The 22,571-nt window shown below is 40.7% G+C and overlaps 3 protein-coding genes across 9 annotated transcripts in view; 2 read left to right on the top strand and 1 right to left on the bottom strand.

The window, feature by feature from the left end:
- Positions 1-347: 347 nt before the first annotated feature.
- gnb5b (guanine nucleotide binding protein (G protein), beta 5b) lies at positions 348-10,666 on the top strand. 2 transcript variants are annotated; one of them, XM_049718709.1, is made up of 13 exons: positions 348-442; positions 1,168-1,319; positions 1,560-1,671; positions 1,983-2,119; positions 6,023-6,064; positions 6,801-6,877; positions 7,175-7,307; positions 8,068-8,211; positions 8,287-8,378; positions 8,685-8,733; positions 9,062-9,158; positions 9,237-9,403; positions 9,592-10,666. In XM_049718709.1, exons 2-13 carry the CDS (start codon positions 1,194-1,196, stop codon positions 9,601-9,603), a joined length of 1,188 nt encoding a protein of 395 aa, XP_049574666.1. In that variant the 5' UTR covers positions 348-442; positions 1,168-1,193; the 3' UTR covers positions 9,604-10,666. The 2 variants fall into 2 exon arrangements, with proteins under 2 accessions (XP_049574666.1, XP_068506575.1); XM_068650474.1 differs by having other exon boundaries at positions 9,062-9,403.
- Positions 10,667-10,963: 297 nt separating this feature from the next.
- bcl2l10 (BCL2 like 10) lies at positions 10,964-13,941 on the top strand. Its single transcript, XM_049718710.2, has 3 exons — positions 10,964-11,118; positions 12,101-12,580; positions 13,265-13,941. Exons 2-3 carry the CDS (start codon positions 12,104-12,106, stop codon positions 13,388-13,390), a joined length of 603 nt encoding a protein of 200 aa, XP_049574667.1. The 5' UTR covers positions 10,964-11,118; positions 12,101-12,103; the 3' UTR covers positions 13,391-13,941.
- trpm7 (transient receptor potential cation channel, subfamily M, member 7) overlaps positions 13,932-22,571 on the bottom strand; it is a 26,919-nt gene continuing 18,279 nt past the window's right edge. For all 6 annotated transcript variants that reach the window (XM_049718692.2, XM_049718690.2, XM_049718691.2 and 3 more), the window contains 15 exons: positions 22,433-22,470; positions 22,040-22,068; positions 21,754-21,807; positions 21,583-21,627; positions 21,342-21,407; positions 20,749-21,032; positions 20,576-20,658; positions 19,198-19,403; positions 19,065-19,116; positions 18,762-18,868; positions 15,937-18,549; positions 15,766-15,866; positions 15,335-15,411; positions 15,204-15,246; positions 13,932-14,656 (listed from right to left, as the gene is read on the bottom strand). In XM_049718692.2, coding sequence (XP_049574649.1) covers positions 18,473-18,549; positions 18,762-18,868; positions 19,065-19,116; positions 19,198-19,403; positions 20,576-20,658; positions 20,749-21,032; positions 21,342-21,407; positions 21,583-21,627; positions 21,754-21,807; positions 22,040-22,068; positions 22,433-22,470 — 1,041 coding nt within the window. In that variant the 3' untranslated portion in view covers positions 13,932-14,656; positions 15,204-15,246; positions 15,335-15,411; positions 15,766-15,866; positions 15,937-18,472. The remainder of the gene's footprint in view (positions 14,657-15,203; positions 15,247-15,334; positions 15,412-15,765; positions 15,867-15,936; positions 18,550-18,761; positions 18,869-19,064; positions 19,117-19,197; positions 19,404-20,575; positions 20,659-20,748; positions 21,033-21,341; positions 21,408-21,582; positions 21,628-21,753; positions 21,808-22,039; positions 22,069-22,432; positions 22,471-22,571) is intronic.

Genomic DNA, 22,571 nt, shown 5'->3' with positions numbered 1-22,571 from the left:
GGTTAAATGCTTTGTTTTTGTTGTGTAACCTTTTAAGTTTTTAGTGGAGAAGATGAATATGAGACAAAAGTTTAGAATACTAGTTTTTATTTGATGCTATTTATATTTCCTGGAATTATAATTTGATTTTCAAATAGATGAGCCCTTTATTGTCAGTCTTGCGTTGATTTTCCTCAAACTTTTCAATTGGAGTCTAAAGCGTAGCAGTCAATTGATTTTCAACATGTCTTTCTGCTCTATGAATTTTTTTCATTGGTGGCACTCAGGAGATCCACCTGCAAGTGTATCCAGTCAAAGTAGGGCAGAGTCACAAGCTTTAGCAAGTGTATAAGAAGCTTAGTTGCAATCCTCTTCAGTGCAAAACTCAACTCACTTCCACCAGGACAAATAAATACCTGCTTGGCGTACACACACGTACGTACCCCAAAAAATATTCTCTAAGGTAAGGATCCAGTCTCTTATCATTGCTATTTATTATAAACCACTCAGAGGGCATTTGGAATATTGTATTGTTGCATGTTTATTCTAATGTCTAATTAGTATGAGATCATGCATACAATGCATTGGGTACTAAAGGATAAATGTGTGTGGTTGCTTGTTACTGTAGGTTGTATGAAAGTATGTATTTTTTTCCCCATATCATTGATCTCGTTTTTTTAATCAATTTTTATATCAGGAATACTTATTTCTCTCTAAATTTGCACTTTTTTAATCACAGTTATTTTAATGTAATATCAATGTGTGTATATTATGAATTAATTTGGTATTTTATCACATTTTTCCTATTGAGAATAAATAGTGATCGGTTTATTGTACAGTATCAGTGCCTTAATACAAAAAGTTTTTTTGTATTTTGAATAATATGCTTTATCTGATAGAATAATTGTATACATTTAATGTAGCAAAGGGGAACTGGTATTTTTTCCCATTTATTGTATATTCATTATCGGGTCTTTTTTTCCTGTTTGTTGCTCTCGGAATAGCAGTTGCTGCTTTTCTAGAGAAGGATCAAGCTTGACTAGATTACCGGTTACTTATTCGTCTAACACCCCCTACACACACACACACACACACACATACACACAAGATGTGCTCTCGTGGTGTTGCAATCAAAATACCAAGTTGTCATCGACTGTCGCGTGTTGGTTGTGTATTTGTGTGGCGCAGACGTGTGCGTGATCCCTAGTGCAGCCATGTGTGACCAGACATTCGTGGCGGTCACCTTTGGGCCGTGCGAAAGCTGCGACAAGGCCAGCCCCCTCATGAACATCTACATCAAGACCGAGGCCATCAACTACTGCTCCCTCTGCGTGGAGAAGGTAATCGAGTCACGTCCCATGTCACACAGTGTAGCCAGTGACACAGGTGGCCAGAAGAGGGCGCACTTGAGGTTAGAATTTCACGTTCATGCAAGCCGAGCTGGACCTGTGCACGAGCGCTCTGCTGTGCCTCTCAGTCATACCACAAGTATGCTTTTCGCGTCTCTTCTTCAATCCCGACATTGAGATTCTTGTGAATGTGCTGCTGTCTGTGGTGATTGTGTGGTTGGATGTGCGAAGATGGCGTGTCAGGGGCTCCAGGCGGGGGAAAGTCTGGCCTCGCTCAAGAGGGAAAGTGCCAATTTGAAAAAGAAATTGGACGAAGAGAGGAACAAGCTCAATGACGTCGAGTGTAAGTCAGCAAAAATTTCAAAACATTCATGGAATTGTCCTATTTGTTTTGATTAACAGACCCTCATGAAGCTTAATTTTTTTATACAACTCCTGTAGTATTCTGTAGGTTTGATTTTGTTTTTTAAAGACTCTCTCATAAAAAGTAAAATAATGTTATTTACAATTTGAAAAAATGTAGTAATTAATCCATCCGTTTTCTAAATTACTGTTAAAATGAGGAAATAATCAATAATTTAAATATTTTATTTTTAAAAAAGATAAATAGCAATATATAAATTATTATATATCTGCATTCGCGTTTGTGTGCAGTAAGCAAGTTGGCAGAGAAGGTGGAGACGGTGTCGTCTCTGTCCATCAAGACCAGACGTGTGCTCAAGGGTCATAACAATAAAGTGTTGTGCATGGACTGGTGCAAAGACAAGCGGCGCATGGTCAGCTCATCCCAGGTATACGCACACGCGTGCACACTCGTTAAGTGCAGCGCCGGTCTGCGAGAATATTTCTGACACGTAACGGGTCCGTGGCGCACAAAAGGTTGGGGACCACCGATCTATACACTTGTGAGCTGCTCCACTAAACCATATACGTAATTTCCATGAAACTGCAGCAAGGGTTCCATAGTGTGGTGGTTACGGCTCTGTACTCCCGCTCCAGCGATCCGAGTTCAAATCCCGGTGAGATCGCCAATGTTTTATCATGGAAAAATTTGCAACTCAATTGCTCGGGTGCTGCCCCACTCACTCTCGTTCACTGAAAAGATTCGTTCTTTTGGACGAATCGTTCACTCAGGAGCCAACACTATTTCTGACACGTAACCGGTCCGTGGCGCAGAAAAAGTTGGGATCACTGATCTATACTATTCGCTTGTGAGCTGCTCCATAAAAACATATATGTAAAGTCCAGGTGACAACAGCGTGGGCTCCATAGTGTAGAGGTTAGTCCTCTGGACTCTCACCCCAGCAGTCCAAGTTCAAATCCCGGAGGGATAAGAAAATTATTTTATCATGAAAAAAATTGCACACCCGCCCTCATCCTCACTTTCTGATTGGCTGTTTGATCTGTGACCTGACTCGGACATTCCATTAGGTACACCGCCATTTTCAGGTGTTCCTAATAACAGGCCACTTCATTAGGGAAAAATCATGGTCAAACCTTAAATGAAAGTGAAATGTGCCACACCCGCCCTCACCCCCATTTTCTGATTGGCTGTTTGATCTGTGACGTCATTTGGACACTGTTATTAGGTACACTTGAAAATGGCGGTGTACCTAATGGAGTGTCCGTGTGACTCCCTCGTTCAGCGCACCTGCGTGAAAAGTTTTAGCTCCTGCGGAACGTGAAAGTGACCAAAAACTTTTCACGCAGGTGCGCTTAACGAGGGTCACTTGGAAAACATGTTGGAACGCGGCCCCGAGGACTAGAGCTTGATACCTGTGACCTTTGACCATGATATTTCCCTAATAAAGTGGTCTGTTATTAGGTACGCTTGAAAATGGCGGTGTACCTAATGGAGTGTCCGTGTGATTCCCTCGTTAAGTGCAGGTGCGTGAAAACTTTTAGCTCCTTTTGAACGTGAAAGAAGCTAAAACTTTTCACGCACCTGCGCTTAACGAGGGTCACTTGGAAAACATGTTGGAACGCGGCCCCAAGGGCTAGAGCTTGACACCTGTGATCTTTGACCATGATATTTCCCTAATAAAGTGGTCTGTTATTAGGTACGCTTGAAAATGGCGGTGTATCTAATGGAGTGTCCGTGTGATTCCCTCGTTAAGTGCAGGTGCGTGAAAACTTTTAGCTCCTTTTGAACGTGAAAGAAGCTAAAACTTTTCACGCACCTGCGCTTAACGAGGGTCACTTGGAAAACATGTTGGAACGCGGCCCCGAGGGCTAGAGCTTGACACCTGTGATCTTTGACCATGATATTTCCCTAATAAAGTGGCCTGTTATTAGGGACGCTTGAAAATGGCGGTGTACCTAATGGAGTGTCCGTGTGATTCCCTCGTTAAGTGCAGCTGCGTGAAAACTTTTAGCTCCTTTTGAACGTGAAAGAAGCTAAAACTTTTCACGCACCTGCGCTTAACGAGGGTCACTTGGAAAACATGTTGGAACGCGGCCCCGAGGGCTAGAGCTTGACACCTGTGATCTTTGACCATGATATTTCCCTAATAAAGTGGCCTGTTATTAGGGACGCTTGAAAATGGCGGTGTACCTAATGGAGTGTCCGTGTGATTCCCTCGTTAAGTGCAGCTGCGTGAAAACTTTTAGCTCCTTTTGAACGTGAAAGAAGCTAAAACTTTTCACGCACCTGCGCTTAACGAGGGTCACTTGGAAAACATGTTGGAACGCGGCCCCGAGGGCTAGAGCTTGACACCTGTGATCTTTGACCATGATATTTCCCTAATAAAGTGGCCTGTTATTAGGGACGCTTGAAAATGGCGGTGTACCTAATGGAGTGTCCGTGTGATTCCCTCGTTAAGTGCAGCTGCGTGAAAACTTTTAGCTCCTTTTGAACGTGAAAGAAGCTAAAACTTTTCACGCACCTGCGCTTAACGAGGGTCACTTGGAAAACATGTTGGAACGCGGCCCTTCGAGGACTGGAGGTTGGCACCCCTGGTTTAAGTGAAAAGTGCCACACCCGCCCTCACCCCCACTTTCTGATTGGCTGGTTGATCTGTGACATCACTTGGACACTCCATTAGGTACACCGCCATTTTCAGGTGTACCTAATAACAGGCCAATTCATTAGGGAAAAATCATGGCCAAAGCTTAACTGAAAGTGAAAAGTGCCACACCCGCCCTCACCCCCACTTTCTGATTGGCTGGTTGATCTGTGACATCACACGGACACTCCATTAGGTACACTACCATTTTCAGGTTCATTCTTGAAGATTCACAAGTGAGTGACAGACAGCGTTGCTGCTATGCCAGCCGACACACGTTATGCCGACATTGATGTATTAATTTTGTATTTGTTGGATTGTAGTTGATGGTGTTATTATACCGAATGTGTTTGTGTATGAATAAAAGGTTGAACAAAAAATCCGTTATCAAGTCAAGTCAAGTTTATTTGTATAGTCTTAAATCACAAGCAGTCTCAAAAGGGCTTCACATAGACAAACAATTGATAATTATTCTCAAAGCGTCCCCTGATCTTAAGCTCCCAAAAGGGCAAGGAAAAACTCAAAAAAAAAAACCTACCAGGGGTTACGTATGCTGACATGTTATTTTGGGGGACACCAACTCATATAATATTGTTATTGTTATATTGTATATATTATGACATATTGTCATATAAAGCAGTTAACCAAATGTCTGATTTTTAAGTTTTAATTGGCGAATATAAAAACAAGGAATAAAACACCAGACAAGTTTTAACATAAATGTTTATTTAAAATAATAATAATAATAATGATAAAAGTTAATTTCAAACCAGCAATCGAATGTGACATTGCAGTAGATACATTGGATAACAATATTAAGGCGTATATATGCATATTTTAAGTTATTTTAAGTGCTATAAAATCAAGATTACCCAAAGAGAAGCATAATCTCCCCGTTGTTGCATAACGGCGCATCCCTTCATGCAATAGTTAGCCGTTAGCTTGGAGAAAACATGCATAAAAGAAGTGGTATTTCAGTGAGTGGTTCTTTCTTTCCTTGGCAAATCGTACATCGACATGCTGGCTTGCATAGTTCACGCCAGGAGACGCAACACGTTCACTGACTGGTCCGCTGACGCATGGCAAGGAAGGCGGTTCACCCATTCACTCGTTCGCGAATGGGAAAGTCAGGACTCGTTCCCTCACTGGTCCGTTCTCGCGATGAACTGGAAATGCAAAGCACTGACTTGTTCACTCACACCTCCGCTCAGTTGATGAACAGGAAATGCAATTCACGATTCGCTTGTAAACAGGAAGTTACGTCATTTTCTTCTTCGTTTTGTTTTACGGCGAGGTGGCACCAGCTTCAACGCGCATTACCGACACCTACTGGTTGAAGTCATATGACCTGATAAAAGAAGGAATCACTTTAGGAAGTGCTCCATTAAATCATATATGTAATTTCCCTGTATCACCAGAGAGTTTTCCATAGTGCAGTGATTAGTGCTCTGGACTCTCATCCCATTGACCCGAATTCAAACCCCAATGAGACTGATAATTTTTATTATGGAAAAATTTGCAACACAGTTTGACTTATACCAGTCCATTATACCATTACAAATGTATTATTTATTTTTATAAATGTATTATTTATTTATATAAAGGCCGGTCCGCGAAAATATTTCTGACCACTGCTTTAGTACATAAATGTGTTTGGATATTAACATTTGAGTTTTTTTTGTTATGTAGGATGGAAAAGTGATTGTGTGGGATGCATTCACTCTCAATAAGGTAAGTGGAACTATAACAAATGACATAGGGTTAACAAAATTCTCCCTCTGCCCTTATTTGACTTTGTATTCATTTGCAATTTAATAACAGTTCATTTATAACATACCTTTGATTTTAATGAGGTTGTGACTCTTGTGCATATTCACCTGAAATTATTTTTCTTCATTCAGTTTGTTAAAGTTTCTCACCAATAATTTTAAGTTTAAACATATAAAAAAATATATTTTTAATTTAGTTTTCCATTGCCATAGGTCTGATTGTTTTTTTCCTTTCAAAATCTTTCATGTGACTTTTTCAAATCGTATCACTTAATCAGGTATTTAGTTTTTTAACCAGTCACTATCAAGACATTTTAAAATAATTGTTTATGAAATTTTTCCTGTATATTTAAAAACAGTGGCACTTGTTGAAATTATTGATAAATAAAATAAATACATTCCATAAGTTACCCTCATGTACATTATGTAGCTGAGAAATGAAATGAGTCACATGTTGTTTAGAATTAAGTAATTTGAAAACAGGTTCTGCTGGCCCAGTAGAACCTGACACACTGTTCTTTCTTCACATGACAACTTCCACTAGCACATGAAACACATGAAAAGATCACATATGCACTTAGAGAACCACATGAACATAATAACATAATCCTCCTAAATAGTCTGCACTGCCATCTTTTCTCTGTAACATCATACCAAAAAGCTCATCGAGTCTGTGGGTATTTTTTTTTTCTTTACAGGAGCATGCCATGAGCCTGCCGTGCACGTGGGTGATGGCGTGTGCGTACGCACCCTCAGGTTGTGCAGTGGCATGTGGGTGTGTATCCATCTTGAAACCTACATTTGTCACCCTGGTTTGGAACCACAACCCTTTCCTCGAAACCCTCAACCATGATTTCATTCTAATCCCATGATAGAAACCGTAACCTTATATTCAAACCTTGATCACAATCAATAATCCTCATTATAAACTCTTGTTTGAATCCTAATCATGGTTCAAAACTCGAAATGGAACGTTGACGGTCTCTTAATCTGTCATTTCAAGGCCTGCTTTAAAACCCTAATCTGACTTTAACCCTGTTTTTCTCATCATGTTGTGTTTATGGTCCCGCAGAGGTCTGGACAACAAATGTTGTGTGTTTCCGCTTTCGATGGACCCGAACGAGAACCCGGTGAGCAAGAAGAAGTCGGTAGCCATGCACACCAACTATGTGTCAGGCTGCACCTTCACCAACTCCGACATGCAGGTGAGCGCCATTTTCAACAGAAGTGGTTGATTTTGAAAGCCAGAGTAGCGGACTTTATATTCATCGAAGCCGAAGTTGAAGTGATTATTGTTCAAGACAAAATGGACATATTATTAGATCGCACGCTTTGATTGACGACAGAGGAGGCCGTAGGGGCAAAAATAAGAAAGCGTGGAGGGTGGGGGTGAGGTTAGTGGGCGGAGACAAAGGGGTCACCACTTGTCAGTATTTTTAGAACTTGAGTGGCTTTTATCTGAGACAGAGTGGAACATTGTGCCTTGAGGCCACGCATGCACACGAGGACAGTCTTTATCCTGCTAAGTAGAGCTCCAGGCGGATATTCAGAAAGCATCTATTCATTTTAGTACTACGCGTGACGTGTTCCATTTTTATTTTCACACACACATACTCCACGATGAAGCTCTCATGTCGGATCAGCGCGTCTCCCATCTGCTGTCGTGTCGCTAATTGTGGCTTACTGATAATTGCGACGCATTCGCACTGAAACCGGAGCTTTGCCGTGGACGCTAAACAGGAAGTGCGTCTGGATTGGTCACCCGGCGGGAATTCTCTAATCCGCCAGGACCGCTGATGGAGGCGTTTGTCTCCTAAGTGCTCATCATCTGTTCATCATGCAAGCTGTTCATGTTGTCACTTTAGCATGAATGCAAAACAGACCCAAAAAAAAAAATCTTTTTAATATTAAAATCAATTTAAGTGCAGTGGTCTTCAATGGTTTGTTTGTGTGTGTGTATTCTAGCTCCTTACTAGCAGTGGCGATGGCACGTGTGCTCTGTGGGACGTGGAGAGCGGACAGCTACTGCAGAGCTTCCACGGTCACACCGCCGACATCTTGTCGCTGGACCTCGCCCCCTCCGAGACCGGGAACACTTTTGTGTCTGGCGTAAGAGAGCAGATTATTCGTATTATTCTTACATGACAATATCGACTGACATGGTGTACTGTGCATGTTATCAAGGGCTGTGATAAGAAAGCCAACGTGTGGGACATGCGCTCCGGTCAGAACATCCAGTCCTTTGAGAACCACGAGTCTGACATCAACTGTGTCAAGTGAGTGCAGCACACTAAATAAAATCATAAGATCAATTTTCAGCATGATTTTCTTCAACCATGTTGACGCCAGCAAAGTCGTCCTATTCCTTGTGAGATTGAACCTAAAAAGAAAAGAAGCCTTTTAAATTTGAGAAAGAATAATTCACTGTCGGTAACAGTAACATGGAGTAGATGATTGCAAAATAATCAATGACTTTGGTATTGGAATTTTGGTTTCGTATCGAGTCTACACTGGTTATCGATGACAACGATGGTGGCTTAACCTTAATCGTAAGATGCTTCCACCTACTCTTGTGTGTTCAGGTACTACCCCAGCGGAGACGCGTTTGCGTCTGCCTCTGATGATGCCACGGTGAGTCACATCCTCCGTGTTATGAACACACTATGAGGTCTAATGCATGTGTGTGTGCGAAACCTCGCTCACGTTTGGGGAAAGTTCTCATCGTCATAAACGGGAAGGAAAGTGAAACATCCTCATTCATCTGTCACCATATTAGTTTACGTCTCATGTTGCACTACATTGAATATAAAAAGGACCATTAGTGTGACCTATCATTTATGTTCTTTTTTTTTGTATATCAATTTGCACAGGGGTTTGTAGATTTTTTTAAAATTTAATTTCCCCTGTTTGTCTGCAAGATATTAAAAAGATAACACAGTGTATGTCATGCTGGTTTCAGTGTCGCTTCTACGATTTACGTGCTGATCGCGAAGTGGCCATTTACCAGAAAGACAGCATCATCTTTGGGGCAGCTACCGTGGACTTTTCCCTCAGTGGTAAATCTGAAACCAAAAGTTTCCTTTTTAAAAAAGACTATTTTAGTCTCGGTCACACTTCCTCTCACCTCCTCTCAGGTCGCCTGCTCTTCGCCGGCTACAACGACTACACCATAAATGTGTGGGATGTCTTGAAGGGAAATCGCATTTCCACAATGTACGGTCACGAGAACCGCGTCAGCAGAGTTCGATTGTCTCCGGACGGCACGGCGCTCTGCTCCGCCTCTTGGGATAACACCTTACGGGTGAAAAGCACACACACGAGCATGCACACACACACAACAGAAAAAAGCAAAATACACATCATTATTTGGTTCTGTAACTTTTCACACATTTCTTCCACCTGCTATACATATTTTTGAGAGGGGGTTGAATGATTGTGTTAGCCAAACATTATGTTACTATTGTTAATCTTCACTTTTTTCTAATGCAGATTTGGGCCTAGATTCTACCAACGAGCATGTGGAATTGACAATAGTTAAAACCAACTTTCAGCAGAAGAAACAAGAACAAAGACCAAATGGCAAACAAATAAAAAATCATAAGTGAATAAGTTTAAAAAAAAAAAACATTATAAATATAGGGAGTTTATTTGAACACTAAGTGGTGGTATATTTTCTGAATAATTCATGTCACTGACAACTAATTATGTTAAAGTCAAGTAAGGTGACTCGTTTTCAACACAGGTTGCTCTGTATGTGCTTTGTATATATACAAAAAAAATACTTTGTAATCATGAGTATAAAATTGGAAGGACAGCAGTTTGTCTTTAATTGTATTTATTCTAATTCAAGCACTACTTTTTTCACTGTTTAATTCAATGTGTTGTTTGTTGGAGTCAGGCACCACAAGACCTGATATTGACCATTTTGACAGTGACACGTGTTAAATTGATTACGGCATAGGTTTAAAGGTCTTGAGACAATCGATGGACTATTTTTGTACCTCTTAAAAAATACCAAAGTTACTGAAAATCTCCATTTCATCAGTGTTTGACTCACTATTTCTCAGCATTGGAAAGGTGGGAAAGTACCTGGTGTTCGGGAGAGATAAGTGAAAAGCCGTAGAAGATAAATAACAGCAGATGTATCAAACTTTCTGACGGTTTGACTCCAGCAAAAAACAAACATGTTGTGTTGTTCTTTCCCACTTCCTCATGCTGAGAAGTCATGCAAATCATATTGTGTACACTGCTTTGGACACTGTCATTGTTAATGAATTTGGAAACCACAAAGAAATAGCTACTGTCATGGTTTGATCAAGATTTCAGATTCTGATGTGATTTGATCACCCACAACTGCATCTATTGAGATTACAGTGATGAAATGGTTGATCATGTCATTCATGCTGCAGAAAACCTGTTTGACTCTTAATTTAATCACCTAAGATAATTGTTAAATCATCTGATGTAGGGCAAAAATGTTTGTATTTTTGTCATGTATTTATTCTAATTTTTGAGTCGAAACGTGCTTCAGAACCACATTAAAGTAAGCAAAACCTTTTCACAATTCAGTTTCAGTGTGTTTTCCTATCTTTTATGAAACAATCATGTGTTTGAAGTCTTTGATGTGGTTTCAAATTAGGGTCAGGGTTTCAAACTAGGATTTCAAACTAGGGTTAGGGTTTCAAACTAGGATTTCAAACGAGGGTTAGGGCTTCAAACTAGGGTTTCAAATTAGGGTTAGGGTTTCAAACTAGGGTTAAGGTTTCACACTAGGGATTCAAACAAGGATTAGGGTTTCAAACTATGGTTGGGGATTTACGCAGAAAAAAAAATAGACTGACGTAATAAAGGGTCTTGCAACCTTTGATTTCGTTTTCCTATATAACCATGGTGATGACCTGCACGGGCGGAGTTATACATAAGCCATCACACGCACGCACGCCTCCAACATCTCCTTCCGCCGATCCGCCGGCTTCCTGCACTGCACAGTAGAGCCGTCTAATCATCGCTGGGAGGGTAAGTGCTTTCATTTTATTTGTATTTTACTTTCTATGTCACGCTACCTATGATGGTAGTTTGTGTATTATACTGAATTAATACGGTGACAATGTATGAAGGCGTCTCAGCTTGCCTGAGTTTTTCAAGAGCCAGCGTAGGGAATTTGAATGAGATCCTTTGTGTCCTCCATTGCTCATGTTGTAACATCAACGGCCAGCTAACATTGTTGCTCGCCGGCAAGTTCACCGGCACGAACCTTGGTTTAACCGGGGTAACGAGGTTTTGTTTTATTCGGTTAGGTTTTGTAAAGAAGTCGCGTGGTGAAAGGTCACATTCAAGTCACATTTTTCACCCGGCTTCAAGCATTCAAAAGGCGTTTATCGCTCGCGAGCCGTGAGAAACGCCTGACGTGTCTCTAGACGCTGTCAGTGTTACGTGCACATTTTCTTCTGATGAAATTGAAACTTATACAAAAATAACTATTTAAATCGTGTTTAACTGCTTTTATCTCGAGGCTGTGGTTCTTTTTCGACAGTGGCGACGTAACCCAGTACGTTCGTAACGTAGGTCGGAGTGCACGCCAAACGCTTTCGCTATCAGTTATACAACTTTTTATATACGTCGACGTTTTAAAAACTGTGTGAAAACTAGTGAAGCAAGGCTCAGGGGATTTTTTTTCTATAGAATAGAAAGCCCTATAGTGTCATTTTACAATGCAATTGTATAACGAAATTATCTGTTACAGTAAATCTTTTTATAGCTTCTCATCTTTGGGGAAAACGAAAAAGTTTCCCATCAGTCACCTTCAAAAAGTTTTGATGTGGTACACCTGAAAGGATTTCCCGGTTTACAACACCGTAACCTGAATTCTAATGCCAAGACATTACATGACAAGCAGAAGGACTAATATTAATAATTTTGCGCATGTGAAATGTTCACACTGTCCCACCTTGAGTGTTAGTGTTGTAAATGAATGGGATTGTTGTGTGTGCACTTACAGAACATGTCGTCGTGCGGGCTGTGGAAAGAGAGCCTGGCCCTAGCCGAGGACTACATAGGCCTGTGCCGCACGGCGGACCCCGGCGAGGCTCTTCCTCCTCCCAGCGAGGCTGCCGCCACCATGAGACGTGTGGGCAAGCTGGCTGAGTCGCTCAACGAAGCGTCTCTCCGGAGCCTGGCCCAGAATTTCATCAGTCAGTGCGGACCGGACATGTGTTCCGGCCTCAGGGCGGTGATGCAGGAGATGGTGAGCGACGGACTCTTGAACTGGGGGAGGGTGGTGTCCCTCTTTGCCTTCACGGGGGTGCTGGCCAGGATGCTTTGGGAGCACAGTGAGCAGGAGGAGAAAGGAACCACCGCCGCTACCAAGTTGGGGCCGGACCTCAACGAGTGGCCGCAAATCTGCAGGAAACTGGCGGAGACCGTCGCTGACTTCCTAGGCGAGGAAAAGAAGGAGTGGATGCTGGAGAACAACGGCTGGGTTGGTCCTGCCTTTTATCTTGAAGTGCTGCTGTTACTCTGTTAACATCATCACAAACACAAGTTAACCACACTTAGTTACATTTTACAGACAAACATGTTTTTATCAGCCTCACGTTTACTTTGGTGATAGACCACTTGTTGACAGATGCCTTTTTGGGGACAGGCTACTGGAAAATGTTCTATATTTGAATCAAGACGTCTTTTATAGCCTCACTGCTTTTATGAATGGGATCACACACGCACACAGGCCCCTCCTGGGTTGAGTTGGCAGCAGCTGCCTTCAACTGCCACAAAGGCAACTCGGCCACATGGATGCACGTGTCCCAAAGTGTCTGTGTGTGTGTGGGTTAGGGGGGTTGCACTAAAGTTGTCGTCCTTGTCATGAGACAAAGCAGCAGCTGTGTACATGACGACGACAACAGGTGGACGTGCCCTTTGTCTTCTTTTTATGAAGAAAGAAAGGGAGAGAAAGAGAGAAAGGGTGAGAAACCCAGAAAAAATAGAGAAATAGTGAGAGAGAAAATGAGAGAGAGGAAAAAAAAGCGAGAGATACATAGGTACATACACAATTGTGTCAAATGAATGCTTTTCAGGGTGACTGGCCTGACTTCTATTGTGCCCTCTGCTGAGTGTTTACTGTCACTCCACCATCTAACTCAATGTCATGTCTGTCATGTTGCAGGAGGGTTTCTGCAAGTCATGCAGCAGTAGCAGCAGACAGTCCCACCAGGATGTGTCCATGAAGACGGCGCTGCTGGCCGTGGCCGGCGTAGGCCTCGCCGGCCTCACCTTCCTGCTAGGCCGCTAACGCACAGTTGTTAGAATATTTCTCTGTTGGCTTAGCGATTCCCCGTTGTTACAATAGATCTCTTTTCTGACATCAATGCTGCGTAATCAGGCAGCTGAATGTTTCAACTTTCACCACGCAGTCATTGCCCCACGCAATTGTACAACGGATCCCGGAAGCCTTCTTGACACACGTTGGAGCCAGTGACCATGAACACTTGGGTCGGTAAAGACAGCCTTTTCTTTGCTACGACGTGTAAATTAATATATTATATTTATAAGAAATGAAACACTTTTTTTCTAGACGGGATTCATCTTCTTTTGGTTGGTTTGTTGTTTGGATGCGTGTGCAATTGTGTGTTTGTGTCTGGCCCGGTCAGCAGGGCTGGCATGGCCATTTAATGATGGTGCTATTTGTAAAATGTTTCCTTTTTGAAATGTGTTTTTTTTTTTTTTCCTTAAAGCCAGGGACCAATGACATTTCAAAATGAGCATCCAACCTATTTTTACATTGTTTTTGGTTGTATTTATTTGTCACTCGTTTTATAATAAAAAGTCAAAACTAAAATTTCACCAGCTCTGTGTTTTATTATTACGGCAGTTTATTTGATTGAATAGACAGACGAGCACAAACATGCGGTTGAAGGCCGGCCCTAGCAAATGTGGTGCCCCAGTTTCCAATTTAAAATTTACATACTCTTACAATTGTTTTATACATATTCCCCTTTAATTTGAAATATCTACTAAAAAAATATTACCCATGTTATTACTAATCATGTAATCATTTTGTTTTCATCTACCATTTAAAGTGTAATTATCACATCATAAATTTAGGACGATCCAGCAACTAACTCTGGCACCTTTGTCTCCACAAGGCAAAAAGGGGGAAAGATATTATAGAAAAAGCATTTGTCCATTAGTGAACTAACACCGATGTGGTTTATAACAAAACACCCAAAACATGATCAGTGCTATTATCTACTGATTCATCGTGTATTGCGCAGCAAGCCTGATGATTTGAATTGTGATCCCGAAGCAAAATTGCACTTTTTGTTTGCCGTTGCATCAAATTAGAGCAAATTTCTTACATGCCGTCCCCTATTGCTGATTATATTTAGCGTAAACCAGCGTGAATGATGGGAGTCGCTCCACAGATTCCAGATCAGCAGACAGCCTTCTGAGGCATCGTGTGTCACGCTTTTTGTCGTTTCAGCGCGCACAGTCATCAATAGAAGGACAGTCCATGTCCGGCCCCTCGGAGGCTTTCCCATCATGCTCTGGTGCTTTTCTGTGGCCACAAAAGAAAAAAACAAAATCAAATATAATGTAAAGAATTAGTGCAGTTGTTGCTTCGTCGATCTACAATATATTGTTATTACACACATCCATTAATGAATAAATATCCATCCATCCATCCATTTTCTGAACCGCTTAGTCCCCACGGGGGTCGCGGGCGTGCTGGAGCCTATCCCAGCCGTCATCGGGCAGTAGGCGGGGGACACCCTGAATTGGTTGCCAGCCAATCGCAGGGCACACAGAGACAGACAACCAATCGCACTCACACTCACACCTAGGGACAATTTGGAGTCTTCAATCGGCCTACCAAGCATGTTTTTGGAATGTGGGAGGAAACCGGAGTGCCCGGAGAAAACCCACGCGGGCCCGGGGAGAACATGCAAACTCCACACAGGGAGGGCCGGAGGTGGAATCGAACCCGCACCCTCCTAACTGTGAGGCGGACGTGCTACCCAGTGCGCCACCGAGCCGCCCTTGAATAAATATAATTTTATTAATTATAATTGTTCTGCCTGTTTTTGTTTTGTAGTGTCACTCACCATCTCATCTTTATTTCATATGGGGCAATATCAAGGTGATGATCTGGGGACACGAACACACACATGCACAAGTAATTATTAATTATTGCAGGATAATAATTAGGAATGTTGGGTGTGTAAAAGTCACTCACCTCATGCTCAGTTGGGAATTTCTGACTCTGCAACTTGGAATAGATCAACTTTCCGTCCATCTTCACCTCAAAACTCGCTGAGGGAAAAGTGATCATTATTATTACTATTCCACAGCGCTTCATGATATTTTAATCATCAAATTTTAACTTTATCTTGTTAATTTAAGGTTCTTAAAATTGTGGATTTGGGCGATTTTTACATGAAATATATATCATTGTATTTTTATATTGTTTTGTAACAACTTCAATAAATTGAAAGATTTATCAGTTACACTTGATAGGTGTTTGATGGCAATTTTAACACTTTTTACTTAGATACAAATTTTAGAGTCTTGTTTGAGTTGGAGCAGAAAGAATTCAAATTGGTCAATAAATAAATAAGTGATTTACATTAAGGGGTAGACAAAAAAAAAAAAAAAAAGGACAAGTACATTGCCTGCCAATGCCTCCGGTTATTTGGAGCTTGCCCGGAAAGCGTGACTCAAGCGCGGTTTTCAGTTTCTTGTACCGCGGGGCGTACCCTCACCTGCCGCTGTAACACAACAACAACACGTGTGAACAACACAACAAAACACTTGACCTGAATAAGAAGGACAACTCACCAGTACTCGACCTCAATGTGATGCATTTTGATTTTTTTGTGCGTGTGTGTGTCTGTTGGGCTGAGCAGTATGAGTCAGGCAGATTCTTGTTGAGAACGGAGCAAACACAGTCACTTCCGTCTCACTTGCTTTTATTATCGAAAATGAAACACACCCAGTGGGAGGTAACTGCTGCACAACCGGTCAGCCAAGTTTGGGTATCAACATGTGACATCAGCCACTTTGCAATTTCCTATTTTCATCAACTCAGACTTGAAACAAAAAAGCACAAAGTGTGTTCATTTGCTTCTTCTTTTTGGACTTCTGCATTTGTTAATCCACAAAAAAAACCTCTAATGCAGAAAAAAAATCTTTTGGCGAATTAAAGTTTTTTAAGAAACAAAACTTGCAATTAAAACCGAATGCATATGTAATTAAATGTAAAGTGTTTAATTGACATAACTCAATTTTTAAAATGTGCAACCAAAAACTTAAATGAGCTCTTATTTTAACTCAGAAAAAAAAACAATAGAGTGGTGCGTCGAGACGAGATACAAGTTTACTTCCTTCTATGAGCACCCTTACAATTCAAAACTCATATTTCAAATAATCCTCCCCCTTTCAAAGTCCGAATAACAGCTTGTATTTCTAAAAATTTGAATCGACTCACTCAGATCTCAAGGCACCACAGTAACATTTTAAAAACCCAGCCAAGTAAATATAAATAAACAAATAGATAGAAATTAAATACATTAAATGATTGGCTTACTACAAAGTCAGAATCTGTATTTGTCAATTAAAAATGTAAAAAAAATTATGATTACAAATAAAAAAAAATCACAAGGCAATATTTGATTGATATGCAGATGCATTTTCAACAAAACATACATTAAAAAACAATAACAGTGAACAAAAAGCAGTAAAAAACAACAACAGTTTGGATTCTCTTGCCCCAAAACCAATGATTAATAATAAATATATTAAAATATATTTTTTAAATGATGTTGACCCCAGTGAGCACCTGCATTTTTAATCAAAAATAAAATACAAATAAAAACAAAAAAGTAATAAACATAATTCTATTTACAGTATATGTATGATCAATATCTATGCATTAGTATATCAATGCTGCACAAAGAAATCTTTGATAAATGTGTTTAACTTTCCCGTGAAACTTTGCATATTGCGCAATGAGACACAAGCAGGGCATATATAACAAGTCCAAAGAGGGTAATAAAAACTATCTGCATTTTTGACATGAATGAGGTGGTCTGTATCCTTGCAGCTCATTTGGAAAGTGAAAGAAAGTTGGAAACTCTTTCACTTTCACTATGAATAAAAGACACTGGCCACATAAAGGAACGCCTTGTCAAAAGATTACTTATGCATAGTTTGGGGGGGAAAAAACCTCCCCAAAAAAAACAAAAACATATCTTTGTTCAGCTCTCCAAGAAAAACAATGAGTGAACGTTTTTTGGTGGAGTACATTATGTGCCTTGTTTGGGAAGGCTGCACTCAACATTTTTTAAATACCCCAACATTACAGTAAATGTCAGCTCAAGTAAACAACTTGGGTGTAGTCGCTGGTACGAGCAACGAAGCTGCTAAATTCATCAACAGACCAAAATGTCCTAGTAGCCTATACACAAGGACAAAATTGTTCATAGTTCTCTTTTAATGGGGGAAAAAACCCCCACATTGGTAACCCCTAACCGAACTTAGAATCAACAAAAGCTATAATAAGATTAGAATGATAACTAGTAAAAATGACATCTTGCTTTTGAGTTATGGTTCAAGAGAATTATTTAAAAAAAGAAACCATGAAGCCTATGGAACAGGTCCGGACAAAAATGATGGTACCACTGGACAAGACTTGCACACAATTCAGGAAAATTAAAATATAAACTGGTATACCATGTTTTTTTTTTTTAAACCACGTGACACAGTAAATTTGTTTGTGATTTTATTAGTTATAAATGAAGTTCAGTACAAAACATGTACAGTAAAGTGTGCCCTGGATAAAAGATGACAAAGCTCGTGCTCATGCAGATAACAGTATCTATAAGATACACTAGATTTAATCCATCTGCACGCATTGATAGGTGATGACAAAAAGAATGCAATCGTACCTTAGGAACAACAAAATCTAGCGAGGGCGGACACACTTTTTTTTTTTTTTGCAAAAAAATAACACGATCGACGCCTGGAAAACTTGCATTGCAATCTGCCCTTTTTTTTTTAAAGTTATTTTTTCAAAACATGGTTTCATAAACTTGGAGATAAAAAGCAGTGATACAAGATTTTTCAACATTTAGAATAATAACAATGCTGCTGTAACAGGTATACAATGCACTTTTGATTTCATGTTTTTTGTAATATACATATATATATATGGTAAAAGAAGGCAACATCAAACAATAATAAATAATTATTCACGTACCTACTCATGTATGCGCATGCAAACATGATTGAATCTTTTAACACAGCATGTGGCCGTTTCCATGGAAACACAAGTGAGAAATTTCCAGTTGATTGATTGATCACAGCGTCTTTAGCCTCATTGATTGGTGCGGTTCCTTGGCTCCGCCCCTCGAGTAGACACCTGCTCAGGTGTGTACTCGTTCCTCTTCAGATCTAAACCACAACGCCAACATTGAATAAAACACTTGAACATTAAAACGCTATGCAGGGCTGGCTATATAGTATTATAGTATATCGTATAGTATTAATAGCAATTCCCAAAGTGTCAGGTGGAGGCGCCCTCTAGTGGTATGTTAAATAATTACTGAATTAAATGTTCAAACAGATTTTGCGTATGCTCAAAACATGAGTGCAGAACAGCTCACCGGGAAGTTTTAGCTTCCTGCAGCAGGAGTTGCAACGATGTTTTGCCCGGAAGTTCCTAATGGCGTCGTCACCCAGGTTGGCGGGTCCAAAGATCATGTCGTAAGACCTGTGTGCAGGCGCCATGGAACAAAAATGAAAAAGAAACATGATAAAACATGACACAAATAAAGCCCTGTTCAAAAGCACGCCGACAACCAACCTATTCTAATAAATACATATGACGTGTAATTTTAGGTCAAGCTAATAGAGGTGTCCATTTAATGAAGGTCATGGTGTGGTTCATGTGACAGACGTGAACGTACCCCTTCTCGCCGCTCTTTATTACCGACGGATCAGTCAGAATTTCTCCGACCCCTGAAGAGAAAGAGGCGAAATGTAATAAGAGCCTCAAGGAAGAAAAAGAAAAGTGCCATGCGAGAGGCATGTCGATGTTACCCTGCAGGTCGAGCACCAGCAGCTCGCCGCGCGTGTACTCGTAGGTCCAGTGGCTGAAGGCCAACATGGTCTCCTCCAGGAGGTTGGTGGGAGCAATCTCGTCGCCGTTGTTGTTGTTGAACTTGCGGAACTCGCCCGTGATGCACTCCTCGATGGCAAACCACTGGCCCGCAGAGTGACAGTAGAGCAGGAAGACCTCCAGGAACCTGCATGCAAACACAAAATGGCGGCACATCTAAAAACATGCCTTTGGGATTTTCATAATCTTTTTGGCTTTTGATCATTTTGTGGAGCATAATCACATCATAGTTAGCATGTTTACCTCACAGTTATAATTTTCATGGTTGGAATGTCATGTCAGGGCTTGCATGTTTTCACAAAGCTTGGGGTTTCTCCAGGTTCTTCTCTGTACAAGTCTCTACATGACACGATCACTGGTGCAAACGTATATGCTGAATGTGTGCACGTTTGTTTGTGCGCTGGCGGCCAATTCAGGAAGTAAGTCAGTTGGCAAACTCCATAAAAACAGTGAATAAGTGATGTTGAATTATTATTTAATGTTGAGCCAGGCTAATATTTCATAATGTATTCATTCCTTCAGCACTTGCAGGAATCAGTTAAACTTCCAGAGTGGCATGTGACACACCTCAACAGCTCCTGTCGAAACACGAATAGACACCTGAAAGGCACCTTTTCTTTTCTCTTTAAGCGGTAAAACCAGCAGGAGCTGCTTAGTGAGAATGAGGCATATGGGAACGCCCTTTAATTATGCATGCTCGGCAACGGTTGAGGTGGAGCAGCTCACAAGATTGTTTTGTTCACCCTTGAGGAAAAACCTGCTACAATTAATGAGGATAGGACGTCTTTTGTTTGGTAATCTATTTTTGAAGGCTCCAACATAAAATGTGGTGGTGGTGTGTGACGCATATTGAATATATATATATATTTTTTTAATATTTTGAAAGAACACGCACCATAAATACATAGATGGACAGGTAGGTGACAAGTTAGATCACGTACAAACAAAAAGAGAGGCGGCAAAATAATGAGACGGGGGGAAAAAAAACTGCACCTTGTTAATCTCGTTTGGTAAGAAACCTGTTTGTTGCAGAGTCATTGTGACTATCACAAAATGATTTGACTAACAAATAGCGCCCTTGTTCGTTAAAGGAATACTACACTATGTGAAGTAGGAAGTCATAGTCGCAAAATTTTTTTTTACAAATGATCAGACTTGCCTTGTTCTATCAGCAAAGAGGAAATATCGATAAAAATTGAGATTTTATTTTAATCCCACTTTATACCAGCCCTCTGGTATCATGTCAGAACCTAGGTGATCAACTTTTCCTTTCTTCAAGCCCCATGAGGCCGTGTTTACCTTGGCGAGTAAGGAATCGGCTTGGGTCGGATCTGGTTGAAGGCTACAGTCAGTTTCTGCGCTGCTCGCTGCTGTTGAATTTCCTGGAAACATAGAAAACAACAAATCCAGTCTGAAACAACACGGCTACGTTTTGTAGTGCACTGCCTTTAAGCGCAATTGTGTTTTTGTACCCTGAGACAAAGGTGCAAAACAGTGTCCTCCTTGTAGATACTCTGCCAGGTCTCGACCACTTCAGGCAGGAAGGACTTGACTATGTACAGGTGGCCGGGCTTGAGGATGTCATATTCGGACCAGGTGCAGAGGACTTTGAGGGCCCGTCGAAGGCCACCGCCCATCTCCTCTTTGCTGAGAAACTCGATCTTGGCGCAGAGGCCTCGCTGGGCCCAGGAAGACATGCTGTTGTTGATGGTGTTGGGCGAGCTTTCTTCCAGGCGGTACACCGTCACCGGCTCTCCTGATCAGTTCAAACATACTAATCAAGTAAGGTTAAAAACTACGCTCTTTGCCCGGACCTATAAGCCTTTCAGAATATTTCCAAAATGTTTTCCAAATTGTAAGTTTTGAACTGTACAATTTTGTTTCAATATTTGTTTTCATTACTTTGCTTTTAAATTGTTTTAACGATTTGTTTGTAAATGCATTATGATAATGTTGACAAAGATGAGGGAGGTGCAGAAACCACAATTCTGTTTCGTAATCCCGCCCTTAACAAACTGTGTTGTTTGCAAAACCTCACATGATGCGTCTGCGTGCAAACACTCACCTCTAGGGGGCACCGGCGTGAAGGGGATGCTCTGTGACAGCCGCATCAGGTTGTTGCGTTCAACAGCTGAAGAAAGAACAAACTGTAAATCACATCAGTGTAACAAGAAGATTTTTTATTTTAAAGATGATTCTAATAATAAGTAATAATAATACCAAGTTAATAAATGATTGATAAATAAAAAAAATTAAAAAAAAGGAGGCAAGCGGCCTTAATAATAGCTTTTCATCCAGAAGCCTACCTGAGTACTGGTAGTTTTCCATAGGCTTGAAAGGTGACCCGATTGCTGCAGAGAGCAGAAAATGGAAAAAAAAGGTACAGCTTGTACTGGTATGTCAGCATTTTTCAAAATGACATCTGTCGGGCCGTTCGTCCGTAAGTAAGTCTTAAAAGTGGACAAAAGGTTACTCACAATCCTTTCTGGGTCCAAGGTGGGTGTGGCGAGGTGTGCGGAGAGAGACTGGAGCTAAAACAGAACAAAAATACTAAATTGGGAAATAAAACTATGGAATAAAAACACTAACATTCCTAAACCACAAGTCAAGAAATGCAGTGAAAACTATAATTATGTAAAATAATGTTGCGTCTTGAATGCATTTGTCCGACAATGGGTCATTTGTTATGCAGCAGAACCAGCTGATCCAGACAGAACCTGAATGTCCTGAACTCAAAAGATGGTGAAAGAGTGAAACTTTTACCTGTTAATGTGTCCTCCTCAGGGGGTTGGCTGCAAGGGGGGACACGCCAGTTTCGTTAGAAACAAAGTGGTAACAAAATGCATACTTTCCGTGGCCTGGATGCAACGGAAAATTCTTTGACACATTCTTGTGGAATTCTTCTTCACTGTTGATATTCAAGTGAACTTTGCCGCTAGTATGCTATGTGAAATGAAAATTTCATTTCAAATATGCTAAAACAGTGGTATTTTTACTTGTTACATAATACCGCTACATGAATGTTCTGGCCTTTGTCTGAGATTTAAAAAATAAAATAGGTATAATAGATACACAAATATACATATAGACACACGACATGGGCACACACAGAAACACTCACAATATAATTATACATAGTAAAAACAGGATACATACAGGCTGCCTGCTTGGGCTGATTTGAATTGGACTCTTTCCTAAGAGAGAAAATTAGAGTTAGAACAGCACGTTCTCGGGTTTATGACCTGATATGACAATTCAATTTAATTATTTGTAATAAATTATTTTGCTCAGCAAC

The sequence above is a fragment of the Syngnathus scovelli genome, chromosome 4, assembly GCF_024217435.2.
Source record: "Syngnathus scovelli strain Florida chromosome 4, RoL_Ssco_1.2, whole genome shotgun sequence".
Taxonomy (NCBI): Eukaryota; Metazoa; Chordata; class Actinopteri; order Syngnathiformes; family Syngnathidae; genus Syngnathus; species Syngnathus scovelli.
The sequence above is the reverse complement of the archived record's forward strand: the minus strand, read 5'-3'. Positions and strand labels throughout refer to the sequence as shown.